The sequence below is a fragment of the Pomacea canaliculata genome, linkage group LG1 (genome assembly GCF_003073045.1).
Source record: "Pomacea canaliculata isolate SZHN2017 linkage group LG1, ASM307304v1, whole genome shotgun sequence".
Taxonomy (NCBI): Eukaryota; Metazoa; Mollusca; class Gastropoda; order Architaenioglossa; family Ampullariidae; genus Pomacea; species Pomacea canaliculata.
The window spans coordinates 9,195,509-9,216,308 of record NC_037590.1 but is presented as its reverse complement, the minus strand read 5'-3'; the positions used below and the strand labels follow the sequence as shown (position 1 = coordinate 9,216,308).

Sequence of the window (20,800 nt, the reverse complement as noted above, 5' to 3'; positions counted from 1 at the left end):
TCTGGTTAAAGATGCTATAGTGATCAAGAAGAAATGAAAAGGTGAAGAAATATTAATTTAGGAGTATGTAAGATACTTCCTAAAAGAGGTCTTGAGGCTGGATTTAAATGCCTCAAATGTAGACATTTGAGAGAGGGGAGATTAAAATTCTGAACAGTGGGGCCTGAAAAGGAAAATGAGCTTCTGCCAAATTTCTCCCAGCACATCAAGGAGAGCAACACAGACAGACCTACCATGGAGGTAAGGCGACTTTAGCTCAGACATATGATGGACCAAGGTCAAGAAGACAACAGCAGTAGCATGTTGATGTAACACGCAGTCATAAATTATAATACATTTTATGAAATGCACATTGAGGTTACAGAACTTCTTTGCAATCAGTCGTGAACATTGGATACCCTAAATGTGGATGTTTATTTTACTATAGCTCACAGCCTCCTTTACACACATATCCCAGTCACAAAGTAGCACATGCCTCTAACTTAAACTGAATCCACTCACATTTGCAACAATTCACTTACTTTTCTTTAATACCACGCGAAAAAAACTTTGCTTCAAACTTTATTTCCAAAGTTTCATTGGCAGTCGCACGGAAACATCTGACACCTCACTTGTGCTAACAAAATAATCCTCATGCTTGTGATTACTAACTTGACAGGACCTCCTCTAAAAACCCAAGCTTTTAAGCTACACTGCATTGAATGCAAAAAGCAACAACTCTGCAATCACAGATGATCTGCTGTACAAATGACCAATGACACAACCAGCCTAAGTTGTAGCCATATAAGCTTATAATCCCAAATTGTTACCTACATTCCTGGGAACTTTAGAGAGAATGTTGGCCATGAACACACAGCATCAATGCAACAACAGATCTAGAAAAAGGCAGAGGACTTGTCCTCTCATTCAGTTTACTTCTGTGCACACCATCAACAAAGTCAACTGATCTCAGAAGCAACACCACATACACAAACTGAGGAAAAGGTGACAACGAACAAAACTGTCTAACACTGATAGGAATTATCCGATAATTCAGGTAATTTTACATGGAGGCCATCTCTCCAATGTACAAAGACAATCTATCCACAGAGTTTGAAATAAGCAACCTCATAGACCAGTACTCCATGGTTAAGACATGCTATCACTATGCAATTTACCTGCATATACATTTTTCTTTTTTCACTTTTTCCTTATCACAAGAAAACCATGCAGTTTTACATGACCAATTCAGGTTCTGCTTCTATGAAATTATTTGTTCTTAAATCAATTATAAACAAACTGATTTACATGATCACTTTTTCTAGTTTATTTTCATTCTCCTATATAAAATAAATGCTTTTTTTAAAACGTCTTTCAAGCCTGATGTCTGCCTCTAAAAACAAGAATGTATATATGAATCAATGTGATGTGCCACTTTGGAGGTAAAGTGGGTTCATAGCAAAAATGACAAAGAGTCATTTAAGCATTACAACATAATTAAATAAACAGCTTTTGAAAATTATAATGCTTTTGTACATCTTACTTTATGCTATAGTTTAAGTGTGTACATAAAAAACAGCGATCTTTGTAATAAAGGCCTACCCTCTGTGCTAATCTACCATAAAGCTTATCACGGTTCAGTAGCTGATTTACAATAGAAGAGATTTTAACAAGTTCAAGACAGATCTGATAACTGGAGTAAACTACAGCTAGCAGCACATACACATTGCAGCAGGGCAAGTAACCAACAACAACTACTCATACAAACCTTGATATGCCTCAAGCCACTGTGGAAGGCAAAACATCACAGATATTCTTTGTCCAAAACCTGCACCTGCTTGGCTTGTTTTTCATTAAACTGGGGATGTACATGTGATCATGGATGGGAGTCTGTGTGTGTGTTTAGAGACAAACCAAATATATATGTTAGCATGTATACATATTTACACAAGCTTTAGGTGCAAAACAAAAAAGGGAAAAAAATCCAAGAAAAAGCCTTAAGACAGCTGTTCCATATCCCTGAAGCTTATGTCTGAGAATTACTGGCAAAGCAGGCCAAGTGAACCTCCCAGATACCAAATCTGTGGTATGCATCTTTTTCATAATAAAAATCACAAACATGAATCAGAAATCTGTACCTCTGCTATTTAAAGATTGATGTTAATGGTCAAAGTTCACAAAGCCCAGCTTTCTTCATATTCTGCACTCGCAATGCAACTAAGCCAATTTTCTATTTCTGATCCCCCTATTGTGGGCGTGTACAATGTTCCATAATCAAAATTTTCTGTAAAACAATTTTCAACCCCAATGGGTATTTGATCACAACGAGACAAAGATACAACAGCCCTGAAAACTTTGTGATGTAGCTATAAAGCCTATCTTTTCAACATGGCAGGTGAAGCGTTACAGAAAATCGTGAAAGTAACATTCTGTAATTTCAACCTCAATGTTTTGTAAACAACTTATGTACCTGTGTGACACAGTCTGCTGTTCTTTAGGCAAGTGATGAGAGCTTTGTTCACAAAACTTACAACCTTCACAAGTTTAAATTGTATGCATGATAGAATTAAAAGTTTTGATCATGCTTTAGCTGTGCTATTTTTCCCCCTAGTCTAAAGTCTTTGGCCTCCAGTATCAGTTACTTCTGACAACTATCTAGTGGGCTTGTCGAAATAAATGTTATGCTCTTCAAATGCCCTATTAACTATGGGAAGAATTTCATCATCAATGTCCAATATCATGACTGGGAAAGATGGCAAATTTTTTTTAAAAAAAACTTTAGATCTATGATCAACATTTCTCTGCTTTGATGTGTACACCCAAACACATAACTGTTCCATCAAGGTCTCACAAATACAGAATCTGGATCTCAAACATGGCAAAAAAAATAAGGAGATTCTCGTAAACGTGCTAATATTTCATGCAAATTGTAACTTTTAGGGACTTCAACCATTTTATTTTGGGAAAAAATGAATCATGAAGCCCATGCCATCTTCATAAGTCTGTTATAATTTCATTTTTTCCCCTTCTAAATACCTTGAATGACTAGAAGATCTAGAAATATACCACATCTGTCAAGAATTTACAACATTCTTTCAGGTGTTTTTTCATTGCATCTTTCATAGAAGACTGGCAAAATTTGAAAATCTAATCACAAACAAGCTCTTGATTTCTGGCTATGCTTTAGTCCAGTGGTGCTCAACCTTTTCTTGCCCAAGGGCCGCACTTGACATGATATAAAATCTTGCAGGCCAGAACATGGCAGTTTTGCCACAACCATGACGTTAAAAATAAAATTATGTTGTGTTTGGTTAAAATGAGCGGGCCAGATGAGGCATCTCCGCAAGCAAGATGTGGCCCGTGGCCCATAGGCTGGGCACCCCTGCTTTAGTTGATCCTATTTAACTCTATCCTCAAAACATTCCCTACTCTGAAAACAAATCTGAAAACCAATTAACATCAAATCTAAATTATTCGTGATGCAACATAATCACAAAAATGCAATAAAACTCACCCACCCATACAAAAGTAGGTAATGAGAATCCATGCATGACATGAAACACCTCTTTACAATGCCAATAACACAAAGTCAATAGGAAAATCACACAAAATATGTGAACTGGCTTGATAGTCAAGATGCCATGGTAACGAAGCTTTCAGATTAGCCCATTTTGGTTTGAATTTGAGCTGTCTAGCAAACCAATATGACAGCTGTCTGCCTAAAGTCAACGATGCCACCAAATGCCACATCTAAGGAACCTAATTGTTACTAAATTACACCTTGCTATTTGAAACCAAATGCTTAATTATAAAAGATTATAACCCTATAATCAAAACTAACCATAGTTTGATGTAGGGTACCAGAAAATTTATAATCTGTACAGCATTACCCTGCCATTGGAATGAAAATCCACTAAAACAAATCCAAAAACAAACTCAAATGGCCTGGCTTGCTCCTTTACCCTTAGCAGTGCCGGTCACAAAAATCAACAATAGGTACTCTGTGAACAATCACACACTTGCACATCTTGGATCTTGAATGTTGTAATTTCCAGAAAACTAATGCACAGCTGGTGCAGTTTATTTTCCCCCAGCCCAAGTAGCAACTTTGCTTAATTTATTACAATCAGTTCAGAAAACATAAGCAGCTGCTGTCTCATAACAGGTTGTTGATGTATGTACTCTTTGGTCTGACAAAATAACTGTTCTATGCAGCAGGCTTAACTAAGCCAGCACACAGGCTGTTGCAAAAAGAGCAAGAAATAACAGCAGTTTGAAGGAATGATAAAAACCACCTGTAAGCATATGTAATGTGTCATAATTCATCTGTCTGCATTGGCAGTAGCAATCACATATGCAGTTCTTGGAATACTTAAAGGGAACAATTTGCAAAAATTTTGTAACACAGGTCTCAAACAGAACATATCTTTTATCTATCTTTGTGTTCTAATGGTAGCCCCTTTGGGAAGATTGAAATTTCAAAGACTGCGCATCCAGCTCCTTCAAGTACCATTCTGCAATCTTGTAAGGAACATAATATCTGACAGAGATCAACGACTTATGATCTGTCAAAAATTGTGACTTCCTTTTATTTGGCTGTTATTTTATGACCACAAAACAACTGGTATATCACAATCTCTCCTGTGTACAAGAAATATTTTACAGATAACATGCTAGGACGGTGGCATCGTTCAAAGCAGACACTGCTCAATTTAAACAAATGACATAACTTTAAAAAAAAATTAAATTAAAAGGACCAATTCATGAAAATAGGTGTACGCACAAATGCAAAGCACACCTGGGTTAGAAAGCACCATGGCTAGTGGTGTGTGAGAAAAATCTTCCCAAGCATTTAAGAAAAACGTTTTGTTGACTGAGAATAACAAGACCAGTGTGTCACAGTGGATTGAACAAAAACCACATAACACCTGCTGGCATCGTTAGCAGATGGAACAGTCACCTGTACAATAACTTAAATTTCAGGATTTTAATTTTGAAAAGTGGGAGACCTGGGGGAGTACGGGAACAAAACAAAAACAGCAAATATCCCCCCCTCTGAAGGCCATTAGCACCGACAAAGAGCAGATGGCAGAGACAGGGAAGTTGTTTTGTTGCACAAGATGACTCAACTCCCATACCAGTGCAACCATGTGGTTAGCAGTGTGGTGCCTGACATTGCAGTGTTAAAGAGCCCACCTTAGCTCAGTCCCACTGCAGACCACTCATGTCTTCTCGTTCTTGTCACTGGGGAATCCTGTTGGTTTGGCAAACTTCTCCTGGACCTTAGGTCGCTAAAACAGAAGCACAATCCAACCTTCACATCAACAATAATTATTTATTGCTGTAACATCTTTCCCAACATTTATTCATGAATCAACCAGCACCACCTTTCCAGAACCTGCTCTGATGCCTTGCTCAGTATTTTATTTAATACTTTTTCATGATAATCTTTTTCTGGGTGGAAATAAATTTTTGGAGAGACAGAAATTTATTAAGACAGGTTGCCACTGCAAAGAAAATTATGAACAATAAATATGAACAAACTGACATCCTCAATATGTTAAAAGTTCAGCCGAAAAAAAAACAAAGAAACCTCTACCTTCAGGAAAAATAACAATTAACAAAAATGTGGGGGGTGGGGAGGGAATATTTTCCCAGTTGGACCAATGGATCTAAGGTATGGGATGTGGAAGGTAGAGCTCAACTTTCTCCTCCTGCAGTCTTTACCTTCCCAACAAAATCAGGTACTCATTCCAGAGAGACTGGCTGGTGGGCAGGTAAAGTTCTTCGGCCACAGATTTCAGCAGACCTCAAACTGGCAGCCTGCTCCAGAGTCAAGAGTGCTAACCACTAAGCTACAGTTCCTTCCCCTGCATCTTAAATCTGGTCTAAAAGTGACCACCATGCCTTGTAGTGAGGTCTAAGAAGCATACCTGAATACCAGCCATATGAATGCCCGAAAACATTGGGGGAGATGTGCTGGGTACAAAGGCACTGGGATGGTGGCCTGTGTACGTGCTGGTATGAGGGTTAGCTCCTGATGTCAACGGTATCATGTAGCCTGATGTGTGAGAAGGTGGCTGCATGGGAGGATGGAATGGCTGGCTTTGCTGACCTGGTGCTGAGCGTCGCATTGGACTAGGGGGGCTTTTGGCTGCCACATATGTACCAGCTGCAAGTTAAAAAAAAAAAAAAAAGAAAGAAAGAAAGACATGGGCACAAAAAGCTAAAAGTTATGAAGTCAATTTAAAGTCATGACATCCTTCTTTTGAAAATGGCCTCTCTATCAGCCCTGGCCACACGTTTCTTCCACTAACACAGTCTTTAAGTTATACACAACAAATCAAAAATGGAAAGATACAACAAAGCAAAATTGGAATCACATGAGGTCAATCTATATCATGCTAGAAATTTCCTCCCCTCTTACCCACACTATTCAATCTTTATTGTCTATACCAGGCATAATCCAGGACAGAAATGTTTCTTTTGCTCACAAAATAATTTATACATGTGAACATAGCATGATGTATATATATATAAACATACACACCCATACAGTGACATTTAATACGCACACATGCACACCTATACCCTCTCACACATCTAGATTAACTTCAATGCATCAACGAAAGTGAGCCGGGGTCAGGCTACAGAGTGGCGCTCCCTTGAATTAATAAAATTCTCTATTTAAACTTAATGATGAAACACACCTGGAGACATTGACCTTGGAGGGTTAGCCGAATTGTAAGGAATTGGACTAGACACGGTGCGTGGCCGAGACATGCCACATTCATGTTGCTTTGTCATCTCATTAAAGTGTCTGTAAATAGAAAAAGGGGGAAAAAAATAAACAATGCTTCACTATAATTCTGTAACATATTTTTGCAGCACATTTTACTTGAGATAGTGACTGACACATCTGCTCTTCTTCTTAACTTCAACAAATAAGTCTGAGAATGATTTAGAGTATGAACACAAGTCAATGGCCATCTAGTTGCACAATGAACAAAGAGCACTTTCCTCCCATCATGCACTATCCAAGCACCAAGATTCAGGGATAAAAAGGAGAATGAATACCAATATGATAAACAATATCCTTTTTTCAAAATTTAAATGAGATTGAAAAATAAAATATGGCATAAAGGAATACAAAAGCAAACTCCAAAGACAACTTAAATGAAAGTAATAATAGTTTGTGAAGTAAAATCTTATAATTGTGCGCATGCATATCACATTAAAAAAATGCATTAAAAAAAGTAGAACTTTCAATGCTATGTAGGTTGCAGTCATTATGAACAAGACAGAAGTAACATAAGAATACCAAAATAGGTTTTCCACAACCTTTAAAATATGCTTTATCTGCAAATTTCTTTTCGATTATCAGAGAATTGTTATTCTATTTTAGAATAATAGAAAAATAGAACTGCCCGTTCTCGGAAAAGTAGAGCTTCCACTGCCCGTTCTCGGAAAAGTAGAGCTTCCACTGCCCGTTCTCGGAAAAGTTTTATACACCAGTCTGTTGTCTTACTGAATAAGTGTTGGAAGGATTTGTGAGTGTGAGGGTGTGGGTGTGTGGTTTTGGGAATATAGTTTTAGTGTTGTTTCTTATTTAGTCGGGTATTTACATGGACTGTAGGTGTTTGTGTGAGATGATAGTTTGAGTGGAATTTAAGTTGTTTTTATTCTAAGTTTTATTATCAGCCAGTTGTTTTACCACGTCTTTTAATTTCTCCTAGTGAGATAATAAAGTTAAATTGAATTGAATTGAATTGAATTGAATTGAGAATAAGTGTTACAGATTATAAATAAAAGAACATTAGCTCACCTTTCATCATCCATTTCAAGGCTTGATTCACTTTCTGAAAGGTGCCGGCACAAATTTTCTCGCCGTTCCATTTCTAGCTGAAGCCTGCGCTGCAAACGCAGATTTTCTTCACGGATCTGACGCTCTTCTTGAGCATATTGTGCCATTTTCTCTGCATCTTTTTTAAAATAAAAATGAAAAATAAAAATAAAAATCTAAAGTTATCTGCAAATATTTTTGCTTCTGTGTACATTTATAATTACTGAAGAAAACAGTTTACCAGGTCCTTGTACACACCATCCTCTAGGAAAGAGATGAAACTTACTGTGGTTTAAAAATCTACCTAGTGGGTTGAGCATGGGACAAGATGCTATTTCTCTATATATACTATGTGCTATTGACAGCCATTTACTGAATATTGCCATGTTGTCGCTTGTCACTGGTCATTGATGTTCTGTTGAAATTAGTTTCAATATTGTCATTAAGCACTATTAATGTTGATCTTTTTATCACTATACATTCTGGAACACAGATCTTAGTCAAAAGATCACTGATCGACACTACTTGACATTAGATATTGGATGATGAATCTGATCTTTTGTGACCAGTGCTGTATAACTGATCATTTGTCATTGGCATTACTGGATATTGATCTCTTATATTGATCTCTTGTCCCCCAATATTAGAGCCAACAGAATATTTTTTGAATGAAAGTGAACTTTTTCGAGTTGATATTTTGGACATCACCTGGATATCACAGCTTGTACTTAGTAGTCGTTGGTCATTACCAGGTCGGCTGAATGATTACCACTCTGAATTTCTGGAGAATTCTTTGCCTTATACTTTGTATTGGTTTGTATTGTATTTGATCTTTCTTAATGTGCCTTGTCTATTTTAATTTACTGCACCACTGACACCTTAATTTTTATTTTCCCGATTTAATCCTGCTTATATGATCTGTCTTTGGAGTACTGAAATTGTATTGAGCACTTTATGAGAATTAAAAAAAAACTGGTTGCCCCCTCAAAGAAAAAAGCTATTTCTCAGTATTTGAGTGAATGATCACCTTTCACAAACTTACAAATATCATCATACATAGAAAACGTCAATACTGAGAAGTAACCACCAATGTCCACAAAGACACAATTAACAAAGTGGATTTGGGGAAAACTGCATCTTGCATTTATCCCAGCCAAATAAGTCAAATATTTGCTCTTTGGTTGACCTTTAAGACACTAAAATCACTGAACAAGATTGGAACTGACGCTCAATCTGGGCAGCCCTAAGTTGCTCCTTAAGTGCTGAGACCTCTCCTCGCAAATTCTCAATGTGCTGCACTAGATTCTTGGCAGCATCCCCATTGCTGATGTCTCTTGGTGAAGGAGGGGATGACACAGGCTGATCTAGTTTTTCCTGCAGAAGACTGGGGACAAAGCCGTTGCACAGATCAGCAAGTTTGCAGCAACAAGAATTTCTCCTTTCTCATATCAAAAAAAAAAAAAAATAGAATCTACAGGAGAAACTGCAGGCCTAATATCATAGAAATCCACTGAAAACTATGATAAATATGCAGATACAAAATCAAACAGAAGTGAGCTAATAAATTTGATGGAGAAATGGTAAGCAAAATATACTGTGATGGGGTTAATAATCTCCAGCACATTAGAAATATCACTGTTTAAAACTATTAAAATGTCCCTTATAAGCACTGTTAACACTTATTAACTCCCTAATGATTAGCATGTTGTTGCAGATGCTTAAGACGTGTCTTCCCTCACCGTTTTTCTGCCTCCAGTTTGTCCATTCGCTTCCACAAGCGGTTCACTAAAGACTCCTGCTCCTGTTCCAAAGCATTTTCAAGCTCAACCTTCTCACGCCGCAGCTGCAACAATCATCTCAACTCATTATCACTGCTTTTTAATGTTGTATGACAAAAAAGTTTTCTTGGCAAAAGGCACATTTCTCATGAAAGCACATGTTGGTAAACTTGACTTCACAAGCACATGAATAAACAAAAATAAAGATGGAGACCTATCTCCAAGTTCATGACATATACCACAGCTTCAAGGAAGGCAAAAAATGACAAATATAAGCACAATATTACAATTAAAATCCTAGGATGTTTTCCAAGACTTCTCACTTGTTTATGTTTCATCTTTCTCATTTACTTGTGTACAGTTCAGGCCAAATAAACCAAGTAGACATGCTTGCCAGTTTCCTGGGCTGCACTTTCCTACTTAATACTTTGACTGACCTGTTCCAGGGTCTGCTGCTTGCTGTAGGTGTCTGCTTCAAGTTTCTCAATTTTGCGCATAAGTTTGTTGATCTGTGCTTCTTGCTCCTTTTCAAGAGTCTCCTCCAGTTCAATTTTTTCCTGACGAAGCTGAAAGACAAAACACAATGCTTTAGCAAGTCCATCTTTAATGACTTTACCAGCTCCATCTTTTTTTCTTGAAAAAAATGTTTGTCCATATTTTTTATTATAAAGTGTTACTAACTTAGAGAACTAACTGTTATAGGTCTCATAATGATTAACAAAACTTAATTTCCCCAAACATAAGAATTCTACTATAAAAGCTCACCCAAAAGAACACAGCATATCTGCTTTAGGAAAAATGCTTAACCTGCCAAAATAATGATTTACTAATGGCCCATATTGTAGCTGTTTTGTCCCTTAATTATTACCACCAAATCTGTGGGATTGCAGTACAGGACAAAGCTGCACTCTTTTAGATTTGCTACAAAATGAAATCTTTTTCTTCTCTGCATTTCACTAGCCTACAACCTAGTTTTATTTCACTTAGTATTAGTTTTGTTGTCAGGGCAACAAATTTTTTTGCTCTTTCACTTTTCACAGTAATGGCATCTGACTGGTCTATCTTTAAACCTCTTAACCACCTGACTCTTGGAAAAAAGCATCACAGCCAAAAGGACAGATTACTTGAAAGGAAGGATGGTCTGTTATACTGAAGGTAATATACACGTGACAATGATTATGAAGTAATCTCCAAGAGGTCTCTTTATATCAAGAAAGAAGCTGGTCACCATAAGTGACATGAGTTCTACATGACTACATCGTAATGGCTCACTGCTAGAAGTTGCTGCCAACAAAAACCAAAAACTTGTGATTCAAGAAAAATTTTCATGCAAACACTGGAACAGGAAATGAAGCCAAGATACAACCTTGAACAATTTTCTGGAGAGGTCATTTGTGAGGTATTCCTCTTCCTGCTCGTAATTCATAGCCAAACGTTCCTTTTCCTTTTTCAGTGAGTGAATTTCTTTCAGCAAGGTGTTGCTTATGAATTCTTCCTCCTGCTCTGCTTTGGCTTGCTGAAAATAACAAGTCCTTTAGAGATCAAACCATGAAGGTAATTATCTTAAATCATGACACCAATATTACCACAAAGTAATTCTGATCAACAGTTAGCACGTGAATTCTGATGCATTATTACTAAACATGTTACAAAGCTCAAACAACACCATTAAAAAAAAAAAAATGTGATTACTGCTTTATCTAACTGATGAAGGCTGCTTGACAAGCTGCTTCAGTTCTTTGTCTGAGAGGTGGTTTCAGTGTGAGTTCCTCCACTGATGGCAGTAAGTCTTGAAACATTTGAGCCTTCTCCTTTAGTTTGGAAGGTCGAAAGTCTCTGACTTGCTTATTGAGACCTACCAGCTTACTTGGCGAATGGTCTTTATTAATGCTATTTGTTGCCTTCCTATTCACTTCATCGTCACCTCCAAGCATCAACAGAAAAACATTTTCCTGATGGTCCCAGTATGCTCATTGTTGCACTATAGGCCATATTATATTCCTCGCAGGCTAATGATAAACTCTGTTGCTTAATTTGTCAAAGCAAGTCCTTTGGTCCATCAATACATCTTGGGTAACACTTGATGCTAAACCATGTAGGTCCATAGCAAGCAGACAATGAAGTGTGTCAGGAAATACAGTTCATTACTTGGTTGAACTGTTGCCACATACAGCCAACATATCCTGCTTGAAGTCTGTGAGCCATCTGTCCATCGCCATGGACCCAGACTTTTCCTGCAGTATATCATCACTAATGTGTCCACTTCTAAAAGCTGTGATCATTTTGTATAGGTAGGCTTGGTCATTACTAAGTTCGCTAACTTTGATTTCTGAAAGAGGATTGCTATCGGCAATGAGTTGAAATCCTTCTGCAGCAAGTGGCAACTATGCACAATTAGCCAATGCATTTCCAATTGGTCCTTTCCCCAGCATGGGTCCTTCAGTTAGACCAATGAGTATTTTGCAGAGCTGGCTGACTGGAAGCTCATTCAAGTATAAAGAGCAAATGAACCCTGCAAAGGGCAACCAGTTTGTGCCCAATGTTCACAGCTGTGGGCTCCAACTGCTGCAAAAGTAGAAGGTTCCAGAAGGAGCTATATATAGCTTGAACATTCTAAAACAATCTAGGCTGATGTAGCAATGATGTCATGATTTCTAATCTTGTTTACATACTTCAGACCGACAGCTGACGTCGCTCACTTATTGTTGCTAAATGTGACATCCCTTTTTATTAATTTTGTCACTAATGTGCTAATTTTGTCATTAAGCTTTACTTTTTTCTTAAGTAATTTTTGTGGCAATCTGTTCCCACTTGTTATGTTACAAGTTAATGAGTATTAATTGCTTGCCTATGATTAAAGTACAGTAATCAGTGGACATCATGACACATATTTGCAAAGGATTTGAAAAATGCATGTCTCCCTCTACCCCTACAAAGTAGGCCGCCCAGAACAAATGTTAAGACCTGTTGTAGTGTTATTGTCTTTTCAGTTGACATGTGTCTACTAAATAGCAAAAATACTGATTTACAGCATTACAGTCTCTGATGAAGAATCATTTCTGGCATTGGCATCATTCTAGGATTTTAGATTAAAGACAGGACAGTTTATCAAGCATATACCAATACATCATACTTTTAAATACTCAGCTCTTACTATTTCTGAACGATTTAAGTAGTTTTCTATATTCATAAGCATAAATTTGACACTATGACAAACAGAATGACTTCCTGCATATACAAAAATCCTTGTCATTTACTGACTCATTTTTAATGCTTAGTTTAGAAAATGACTCACGGACCAAACAGTTAAGACGACTCTCGACTTAAAATAACAGGTAGAACTGAAATAAATTCTGAAAATGTACCCAAAATTTAACACCCAACAGCAACTTATTACAATCTGTCAAAAAACATGAAACCAAATCTTACGATGGAAACGCTGGCTTTGCGCAACTCTCTGTTTTCCTCTTGCAGTGCTTTACATTTCGCCTTGTACGAGTCAAGTTCCATTTTCAAGACTCTATTCTCTTGTTGAAGAGATTCAATTCTCTTTTGAAGCTGTTCAATATGAGCAGGAGATGGAGGCTTGAGGGTAGGACCTCCATCTATTGAGCTCGTGTCACTCTCCAGCTCACTGGCACTGTCCGCCATTGTTCCACTTGTGATTACGAACGAAACTTAAATTGCGGTCTCGCCGGTTTAAAGCATATCCAATGTGCCCTCCATAAGGTACTGTAAAACCTTCGCAACTTATATGGCTAAAAGTGCTCGGTTTAATGTATCCTTCGACGGCTTTAACGAGAAAGCAAGGTGTTTGTCAACAGTAATCCGATCAAGCCACACCATGGGTTTTGTAGAGGGTCAATGCCACCAGGCAGCGGGGAGGGGGTGGAATATTGTTGTAAATATTATTATCATTACGATGAATTTTCAATCATTACATTTTCAGTGCATTCTTAGTATAGCCCATTAGCATATACGGGTACAAAAGAGTCTGTTTCTATGTTATGCTTTTCCTGTAAAAACCATCACGTTCATAATTTGAAAAAAAGACAGATTAAGGATTACTCTAAAGACAGGAAACAGGGACTCATTTTCAAACCGAGGCTACATTAAAGGTCATGGGTCACGTATGTCCCGCCCACCCCCAATAACTACGCCGGATTTTTTTAATTATTTGCATACAGCTGCTCGAAAACATCTTCATTCCTTGTGCTGCGGATAAAAATGGAAGACCTTTTTAAGGCTGCAGTGGCCTCATTAAAGCAATACATTTCCATTCCTAACAAGGTATTGTATGCTGTTAGCATAGCTCAGCTTAAAGTTATCGCTAGCAGTGCGCCTTGGCCTATATTTGAATTTTCTTTTGCTTTCTCCTAAATAATTGTACCTGAACTTGTTGCTTATTCTAGTACTAGTCTATGGACTATGCTCAGCTTTCACGTTGTGTGAACAGTCCATCAGTTGTTATGTCTGATTTATCAGCATGAATTTCTATATTAAGTAGTCTTGTATGAATTTGCTTTATTGTTTTTTAAATCTTGTATGCAGCGTTTACTACGGAAAAATTGCTCATTGGCCACTATAGTAGCATTAGTCTCTTTTTGCGCTTTTATATTGATAAACAACAGCTCACACGCAGCACTTTTCAAAACTGAACCAGCAGGAGATGGAGAATAAATGTGGGGAGGGACGTTAGAGCTGGGAGTCAAACTAATTAAGGTACTGCAGAGTCGAAATAGAAATACTTATAAAAGTCGTTCACCAAAAAGTCAAAAGAAAAATATCTTAATATTAAGAATATTTGCAGAAATAGCTTTGCCACAAACGTTCAGGCTCACTAAACGTGAAACAAATTGCATTTATTCGCCTCAATATCCACTTAATTATAGGTACTAAATAATGACACACGAAGTCGGAGGAAACCCGGAAAAAAACCCATCTGTCGGCACTGTGATCACTGGTCATTGCCTCGGAGATTTGTCGTAACTAGCTTTAGATTCCACCACTAAACATTAGTTCTACGTATTGGTTTGGTATAATCCACTCTTAGGAAACAAGAAAATGAGGAAGATTCATTTCAAGCATATGTAAAAGCAGTAATTATAATCACCTGCACTGCCTCAGTTATGGCAAATGTAATTAAAATATTTCCTAGCACAGCATATTCGGAAGTATTTTTCATAGGAACAGTTTTTATGAAGGCTTATGGCATGTTTGATAGAAAAATGTTAAAGAGGAATTTCAATGCATATATTCTGCACTACCTCAAGTCAGATATTTGAACAGATCTCAAATTCATTTTTTCCCACTCAAAGTCTACCAGTCCTTCCTTTCCCTGGCGTGCTTGAGGTGCAGATTTTTCCATCTTTTATATCTGTTGTTAAGGCTCTATAGGCGGTGTCTTACTGGTATGTTTTGGTCTGTGTCATCAATACGTGTATCAATTTTGTATCAGTTTGAATGTGTGCTTTCAGTGTTTGGTATTCTGAAAATGTTTGTAAAGTGCATTGAGTCTACAGTACAGTGGAGGTATGCATTATATAAATCTGCAGAATTATTTTCATTCAAAACAAGGGAAATTGTATGAGTAAATAGTATCTCTGTCATTGTGTAGGTAAATAGCATCTTTCTTTTTCAGGATTTGAATTGGTGGATCAGATTCCGTGCTCCTCAAGACATCCTGAAGAACCATGCCACATTCTTGTATTGTGAGATTGTGTTCTATTGTCTTGGTTTCCTCACACTGCTCCATGGTCAGTATTTTTCTTTGTAATTAAACCAGATTCAGCTTGATGAGAGTCATGGTATTTCCATGTGTTAAGAAGTTTACAATTTTGGGTTTTTTAGCTAAAGGTGCAACATGCATTGTTGTTCATATGTTTTTTGAAAGTAAACCAAAATAAACTATGAAATTTCTCTTGGCTATATTAAGATATAAGCGTATCAGTAATAATTTTTTATGATTTCAGCACTACGAAATGGTGGCCGTTACCCATGGCTTTGGCTAGCAACTGTTCTTCATGGTTTGACTGTTGAGTGTGTCTCCTACGCTTTTCTAGATATTGACAACTTTTGGCATGCACAGTCAATGGTCATGCTACTTGGTCAGCGTCTGCCTCTACATATTTTGTTTGTTTGTGAGTTCTATTTTTTATTTTTTTATATTTAACACTATTTTCCTTTCCTTTACAGTTTAATGTATTTCCGGGTATTTCTGCTACAAACTCTTCCAGCTATGATTTTATTGTCAAAACATTTGATCAGTCACCTCTTTTGAGTCAAGATTTTACATATACAACATCAGTATATTAAAATAAAGAAACACTTGTACTGTTAAAATCCTTTCTTGAGAGAGGTAGAGGTCAGAGCTTGTGTTTGGCAATGAGGACACAGTTGAATAAAGCAGGAGATAAACATTGCTATGATTCTAGCCAGTGCAACTTGCTTGCACAATTGTTCTCTTGTCCTGTTTCTGTCTTTCACTCTTTTGCAGGCTACTCTCTCAAACCAGAACATTGCCCAAATTTTCTTCACTTAGCACAGTGGTTCTTAACCTTGTTTGAGGTACCAAACCCACAAGTTTCATAGGCACATTCACCAAACCCTTCTTTAGAGTCATCACAAATTGCGGGTGCGTCTTGACCTCTGTGGCTTAGACTCCGGCGAACCCCTGAGACCGACTCACTAAACCCCTAGGGTTCGATCGAACCCCGGTTAAAAACCACTGACATAGCATTTTTTCATTTGGTCACATATTAGAACATAAAAATTAAATGTTCTCATACTACACCAACCAGACATAGTCTCTAGCATAATAATCTTTTTTTTTTTTTTTTTTTTTTTTTTTGGCAGTTGTAAACAACTGTATTAAAATCTCAGATCTGAGCAATATTGTGACTTGGTTTTGTTCCAGACCCTGCATTTATCTACACAGCTTCCATTGCAGTCTCTCATATGAATCTTCGCTGGTGGGCAGAACCTTTTGCTGGTAAGCTTAGAAAGTGTACACACCTTTTGTAAATTTAACACCACTGTATTTTTGTATACCTTGTGTCTTATCGTCTCTTTTAAAAAGATATCGTTTGATTTCATAGTAAGGAGATAAATTATCTGGGATCAAGCTAATATTTTCAGTCTTTAAAAAAAGGCAGGCCATTTTTGAAATAATGAAATAATTCTTGCATTAAGAAATTCCCTAATTTACAACAAAAAGAGGTTACAATAATTTGTAAAGTGACAAGATTTAAGCTCATGAGTTAAATTTGTTGACATATTGTCTGTGGAAATAAAAGATAGTGAAGTAAGAAAGAGATGGCTGTTTGGTACTGTAGATTACAAAGTTGTCTCAATGACCCATTCTTATACAGTTGGACTAGGAGCTGTTCTTTTGGACATTCCATTTGACATCATGGGTGTTAAGCTGTTGTGGTGGACGTGGCATGATGATGATCCCAACATATTTGATCGCCACTATTGGGTTCCCTGGACGTCCTACTATTTCCATGCTGCCTTTTCCAGCAGCTTAGTTTTAGTGTTTCATGGAGTACGTGCTATATGTTGCCGCAGAGAGTTCAAATTTCAGTCATCTGGGTGAGTTAAAGAGCTAAGAAAATCTGAATCGCAAAATCTGGTTTAGCCTGCTTGCATAAGAGCAACAAATTTCAGCTGTTGTTTCATTGTGAAATTGCATTCATTGTTCAGTGTAGCCTCTGACATTGGCATTAGTTTCTTTTTCATTGAGATGATGTTTTCAGCTGTCTTAAATACACTCAATTCTGCAACAGTAAATGCAATGCACAAATGTCTTTCTAGGTTTTTCTTGGGGTTTTTTCCCCTTAAGAAGCACAATTTGGAAATAGCTCCGAAAGAGAAAAATTTGACATGACAAACAATTGGAGTTTTTAAAATTATTTTTTAACATTATTCTGAGGAAGTATGAGACTCTTTTCTTGAAATATGTACTTGATGACTTTGAGTGGTGGTGAAACCTCTACACTTTCATTTTTTAGGGTGACAAACCTTACAGTTACAGACATCTTGACAGTCAGATCATTTACAAGAGCATGGACTGAATCCCTGGCAAAATATTCGAAGTTTAAACTATTGCATGAACACTAATTTTTAAAGGAAATAAGAGATGCGAACAGTAGAGCACAACTAAAACAAACTCTTAACGATGTAGCTGGGAAGGAAATAATTTGGCATATGTGGCACAAGGATAACACTATGACCAAAGTTAGTATTTACTAGAGTCTAGAATATGCTAGAAGCTTTTGCAGTGAACTCCCTGCATTTCCTGTAATTTTATTTCTTCTACAGGTTTATTTGTGAGCTACTTTGTGCATTAGTGACTGGGCTGTTCTCCATGCCTCTAGGCATCCTGCAGTTTGCGCCTGTCTATCACCCACTACACGACTTGTTTGGAATTCATTCAGAAGTCTGTGTGCTTATGCTGATATGCCTGTACATTCTTATCGTTTGGAGTGCCGACCGATATCCCTTTGAGACAGCAAGGACCTTTTCTTCTTCGAGTGAGTATTTATGTACACCATATTAAAGTCTCCAAACCTTGGCAATGTAGAGTTCTGTCGGATGGCATTATGCTATACAGCATATTTAAATAAGTACATTTAAGTACCAAAAGTTACAAACGTGCAACAGAGAAGACTAATTTATGTTGCTGTTTTTTAAAGAAAGGATTTATTAAACTGTGAAATAGTTTATTTAGCCTGGATTTTTTTTTCCTTGTTTCTTCTAGCGTAAATAGGTAAATGCATGCAATCAGATTATGAATCACAGCAAGGAAGTCCACAAAAGGGGATCACAAAGCATGAATTTTTCACACACAAAAACTCTTACATTGTCAACAGACAAGACATACCAAATACTAAAATATTTCACAAAATATTTCAATAGCCTCTGAACATATGCTTAAGCCTACTTTAAAGTGGGGACAAACACTATATATAAAAAAATCTGTTTATTGTTTATTATTATAAACTTTCTGAACTTTATTTTTGTTGCAGGAAAGTCCAAGGAGATTTTTCTGGCTGTCTTGTTGCATTACAGCTTTTATATATACCTAGTTCTCTTTTCCAAGCCAGAAACATCCGTTTCCATTGGTTATCATCAGCGTACTGGCCCTTGTGGGGTGACAGTGCCAGTGCACACTCCTTTTGGCATGGTAAGGCTTTACTGCTGATTTTGGTGTTAAAGAATTTTCTAGAAAATCACTCAGCAGTCATATTTTTTGCTGCAAAGCAGTAAGTGGCATTTTAAATTCTTATCTTATTTTTTTGTCACATCAGTAAGAGCTTTAATAGTAGTCAAATATCAGATTGATGGCCTTTGCTAAAAGTTAGTGTTTATTTCATGAGAGTTATGTATTATTCCTTTGCTTTCTTTTCTGATAAAGTTACTGGACTGAGTTGATTGCTATAGATCAGAGAGAAATACTTCTTGTCATTATCATTGTCCTGATCACAGGTACATTCTTACTACTCAACATTTTTCAATTTTCACCAGGTGCTGAGCAAGACCAGATTTCTCTGTGTTGATGCCTATTATGAGGACTATTTTGATTTCCACTGTGTTAAGGTGATGCCTGGGGATGAAAAAGAATGGTATACAGTGTGTGGCACACCTTTTCCAAACCACATTGAATACATTGTGGTCATTTTCTCTTTCTGTTTTGTAGGCTTGTATTGGTATTGGCAACTATTATTTCATTCAGGGCCTTTGCCTAAAACTAACTATCGTATCCATCGAGTTAAAAAAGACTGATTTCTATTCATGAAGCAGCAGACTTCAGGAAGCTTAGCATGCTAAACCTTATATTAATTTGAAAATATTGCATGATTTTTTTCTGGATTTGTTAACTTTTCTGTTTACATAGATTGTTCCATGATGGAACAACTTCTTTTGATTACGTCTGTTGATAATGGTTTTCAATGAATAAAAATGCAATCTGTTATGGTTCACTATTGAAGAGGAGTGTATTTTGTAATTTCCATATCATAGACCTTGTGATTTGTATCTTAATATATTCATTTTTCATATTTCAGAAGATGCTAGATTTCTGAAAATGTTGGATATAGATATAGTATACATTTTTCTTATGGTGACTTTGTCATACTTGCCTCTTTTGAAAATCTGAATGGTTCCATGATGTCATCCTGAGCAACTCAACAGTTTACTTTATTATTTTGCATTTTGTGCCTTTCAGTGCGAGACTGTCTCTGTGAAGACTAGGAACGATATTTTTGTCGATAAAATGTTGAATATCTACTTTTGCTGAGTTATGTTTTTGTGGTTCGCGGCATAAAGAATGCACACTAGCACTTGCAAACATACTGATTTCTCACCAATCAGATTAGCTTACATTTTGTGTCCAACGTCTTGACTGCAGCCTTTTTTTTTTGTCCGATTTCTTTGATATAACACGAGCCTAAATCCACCAGGGTACCTCACCTTTGCCTGAAGCAAGCCTAGCTGGTCTGCATGAGCAGATGGTTAAAATATATCCAGTGTGCATATTTGTGTGTCTGTGCATGCATGCATACTTACGCATGAGAGATTGTTATTATTCTACATTGAGTAAGCACCAGAGGCCATCTTACAGCAGAAGCAAAATATATTTCATAAATAGGCCAAAAGGTTTGAAGGGAGTATCGCACTAAAAACTTCAGAGAACATTTAAATATTTTTAAACTAGAGAGCCTTGTACAAATGACTAGTATCCCACAGTATGAGCAGAGTGGAAGGTCTCCCTCACCCATGCAAAGCAGACTAAAGAATGTCCAGTTTTTACTTTTATAGGACCCCCTCCCATCGGTTTGAAATGCCATGGGGGCATACAGTTTTTGAAAGAGTGAGCTTGTCTGAGTCCCTTTCATTTTGCCAAAGCTGCAAAGCATATTTTTTAAAAGATTCCCATTGATAACAATGGTTATGTGATCCAGGACTCGCTGCCGATTGTACAGGATATTTCTTAAAGACATGGGTTTTGAGATGAGAGTTGGAGGCTTCAAATGTAATAAAGGGAAAGAAAAATCTAGTGGTGCCTGTACAAAAAAATGAGCATCTTCCAAATTTCTCTGTGGCAGAGAAAGGCAAAACAGGCATCTGTAGGTCAGATATGGCGAGGCAAGGGCTTGAAGACAACGGTAGCAAAGTGTGGAGATCTTGAAACCTGCAT

The 20,800-nt window shown here is 37.1% G+C and overlaps 2 protein-coding genes across 3 annotated transcripts; one reads left to right on the top strand and one right to left on the bottom strand.

Moving 5' to 3' along the window:
* Positions 1–547: 547 nt before the first annotated feature.
* LOC112556312 (coiled-coil domain-containing protein 6-like) lies at positions 548–13,575 on the bottom strand. Of its 2 annotated transcripts, none has more exons than XM_025225190.1 (9): positions 13,030–13,575; positions 10,967–11,116; positions 10,038–10,166; positions 9,562–9,665; positions 9,049–9,206; positions 7,805–7,961; positions 6,690–6,799; positions 5,913–6,151; positions 548–5,270 (listed from the first exon to the last, which is right to left on the bottom strand). In XM_025225190.1, exons 1-9 carry the CDS (start codon positions 13,249–13,251, stop codon positions 5,202–5,204), a joined length of 1,338 nt encoding a protein of 445 aa, XP_025080975.1. In that variant the 5' UTR covers positions 13,252–13,575; the 3' UTR covers positions 548–5,201. The 2 variants fall into 2 exon arrangements, with proteins under 2 accessions (XP_025080975.1, XP_025080983.1); XM_025225198.1 differs by having other exon boundaries at positions 5,913–6,133.
* Positions 13,576–13,696: 121 nt separating this feature from the next.
* On the top strand, positions 13,697–19,890 carry LOC112556328. Its single transcript, XM_025225205.1, has 8 exons — positions 13,697–13,890; positions 15,242–15,356; positions 15,573–15,740; positions 16,517–16,591; positions 16,971–17,193; positions 17,923–18,134; positions 18,630–18,787; positions 19,129–19,890. The coding sequence occupies exons 1-8, from the start codon at positions 13,828–13,830 to the stop codon at positions 19,384–19,386; spliced, it is 1,272 nt and encodes a 423-aa protein (XP_025080990.1). The 5' UTR covers positions 13,697–13,827; the 3' UTR covers positions 19,387–19,890.
* Positions 19,891–20,800: the final 910 nt, after the last annotated feature.

Bases quoted from the DNA above. Each gene is read 5' to 3' on its own strand.
- LOC112556328 (XM_025225205.1), top strand. From the start codon at position 13,828: ATGGAAGACCTTTTTAAGGCTGCAGTGGCCTCATTAAAGCAATACATT. The intron at 17,194-17,922 runs GTGAGTTAAAGA...TTTCTTCTACAG, and splicing joins TTCAAATTTCAGTCATCTGG to GTTTATTTGTGAGCTACTTT. The intron at 18,135-18,629 runs GTGAGTATTTAT...TTTTTGTTGCAG, and splicing joins AAGGACCTTTTCTTCTTCGA to GAAAGTCCAAGGAGATTTTT.
- LOC112556312 (XM_025225190.1), bottom strand. From the start codon at position 13,251: ATGGCGGACAGTGCCAGTGAGCTGGAGAGTGACACGAGCTCAATAGAT. The intron at 6,152-6,689 runs GTGTGTTTCATC...TTTAACTTGCAG, and splicing joins TCCAAGGTCAATGTCTCCAG to CTGGTACATATGTGGCAGCC. The intron at 5,271-5,912 runs GTATGCTTCTTA...CTTCTGTTTTAG, and splicing joins TTCATATGGCTGGTATTCAG to CGACCTAAGGTCCAGGAGAA.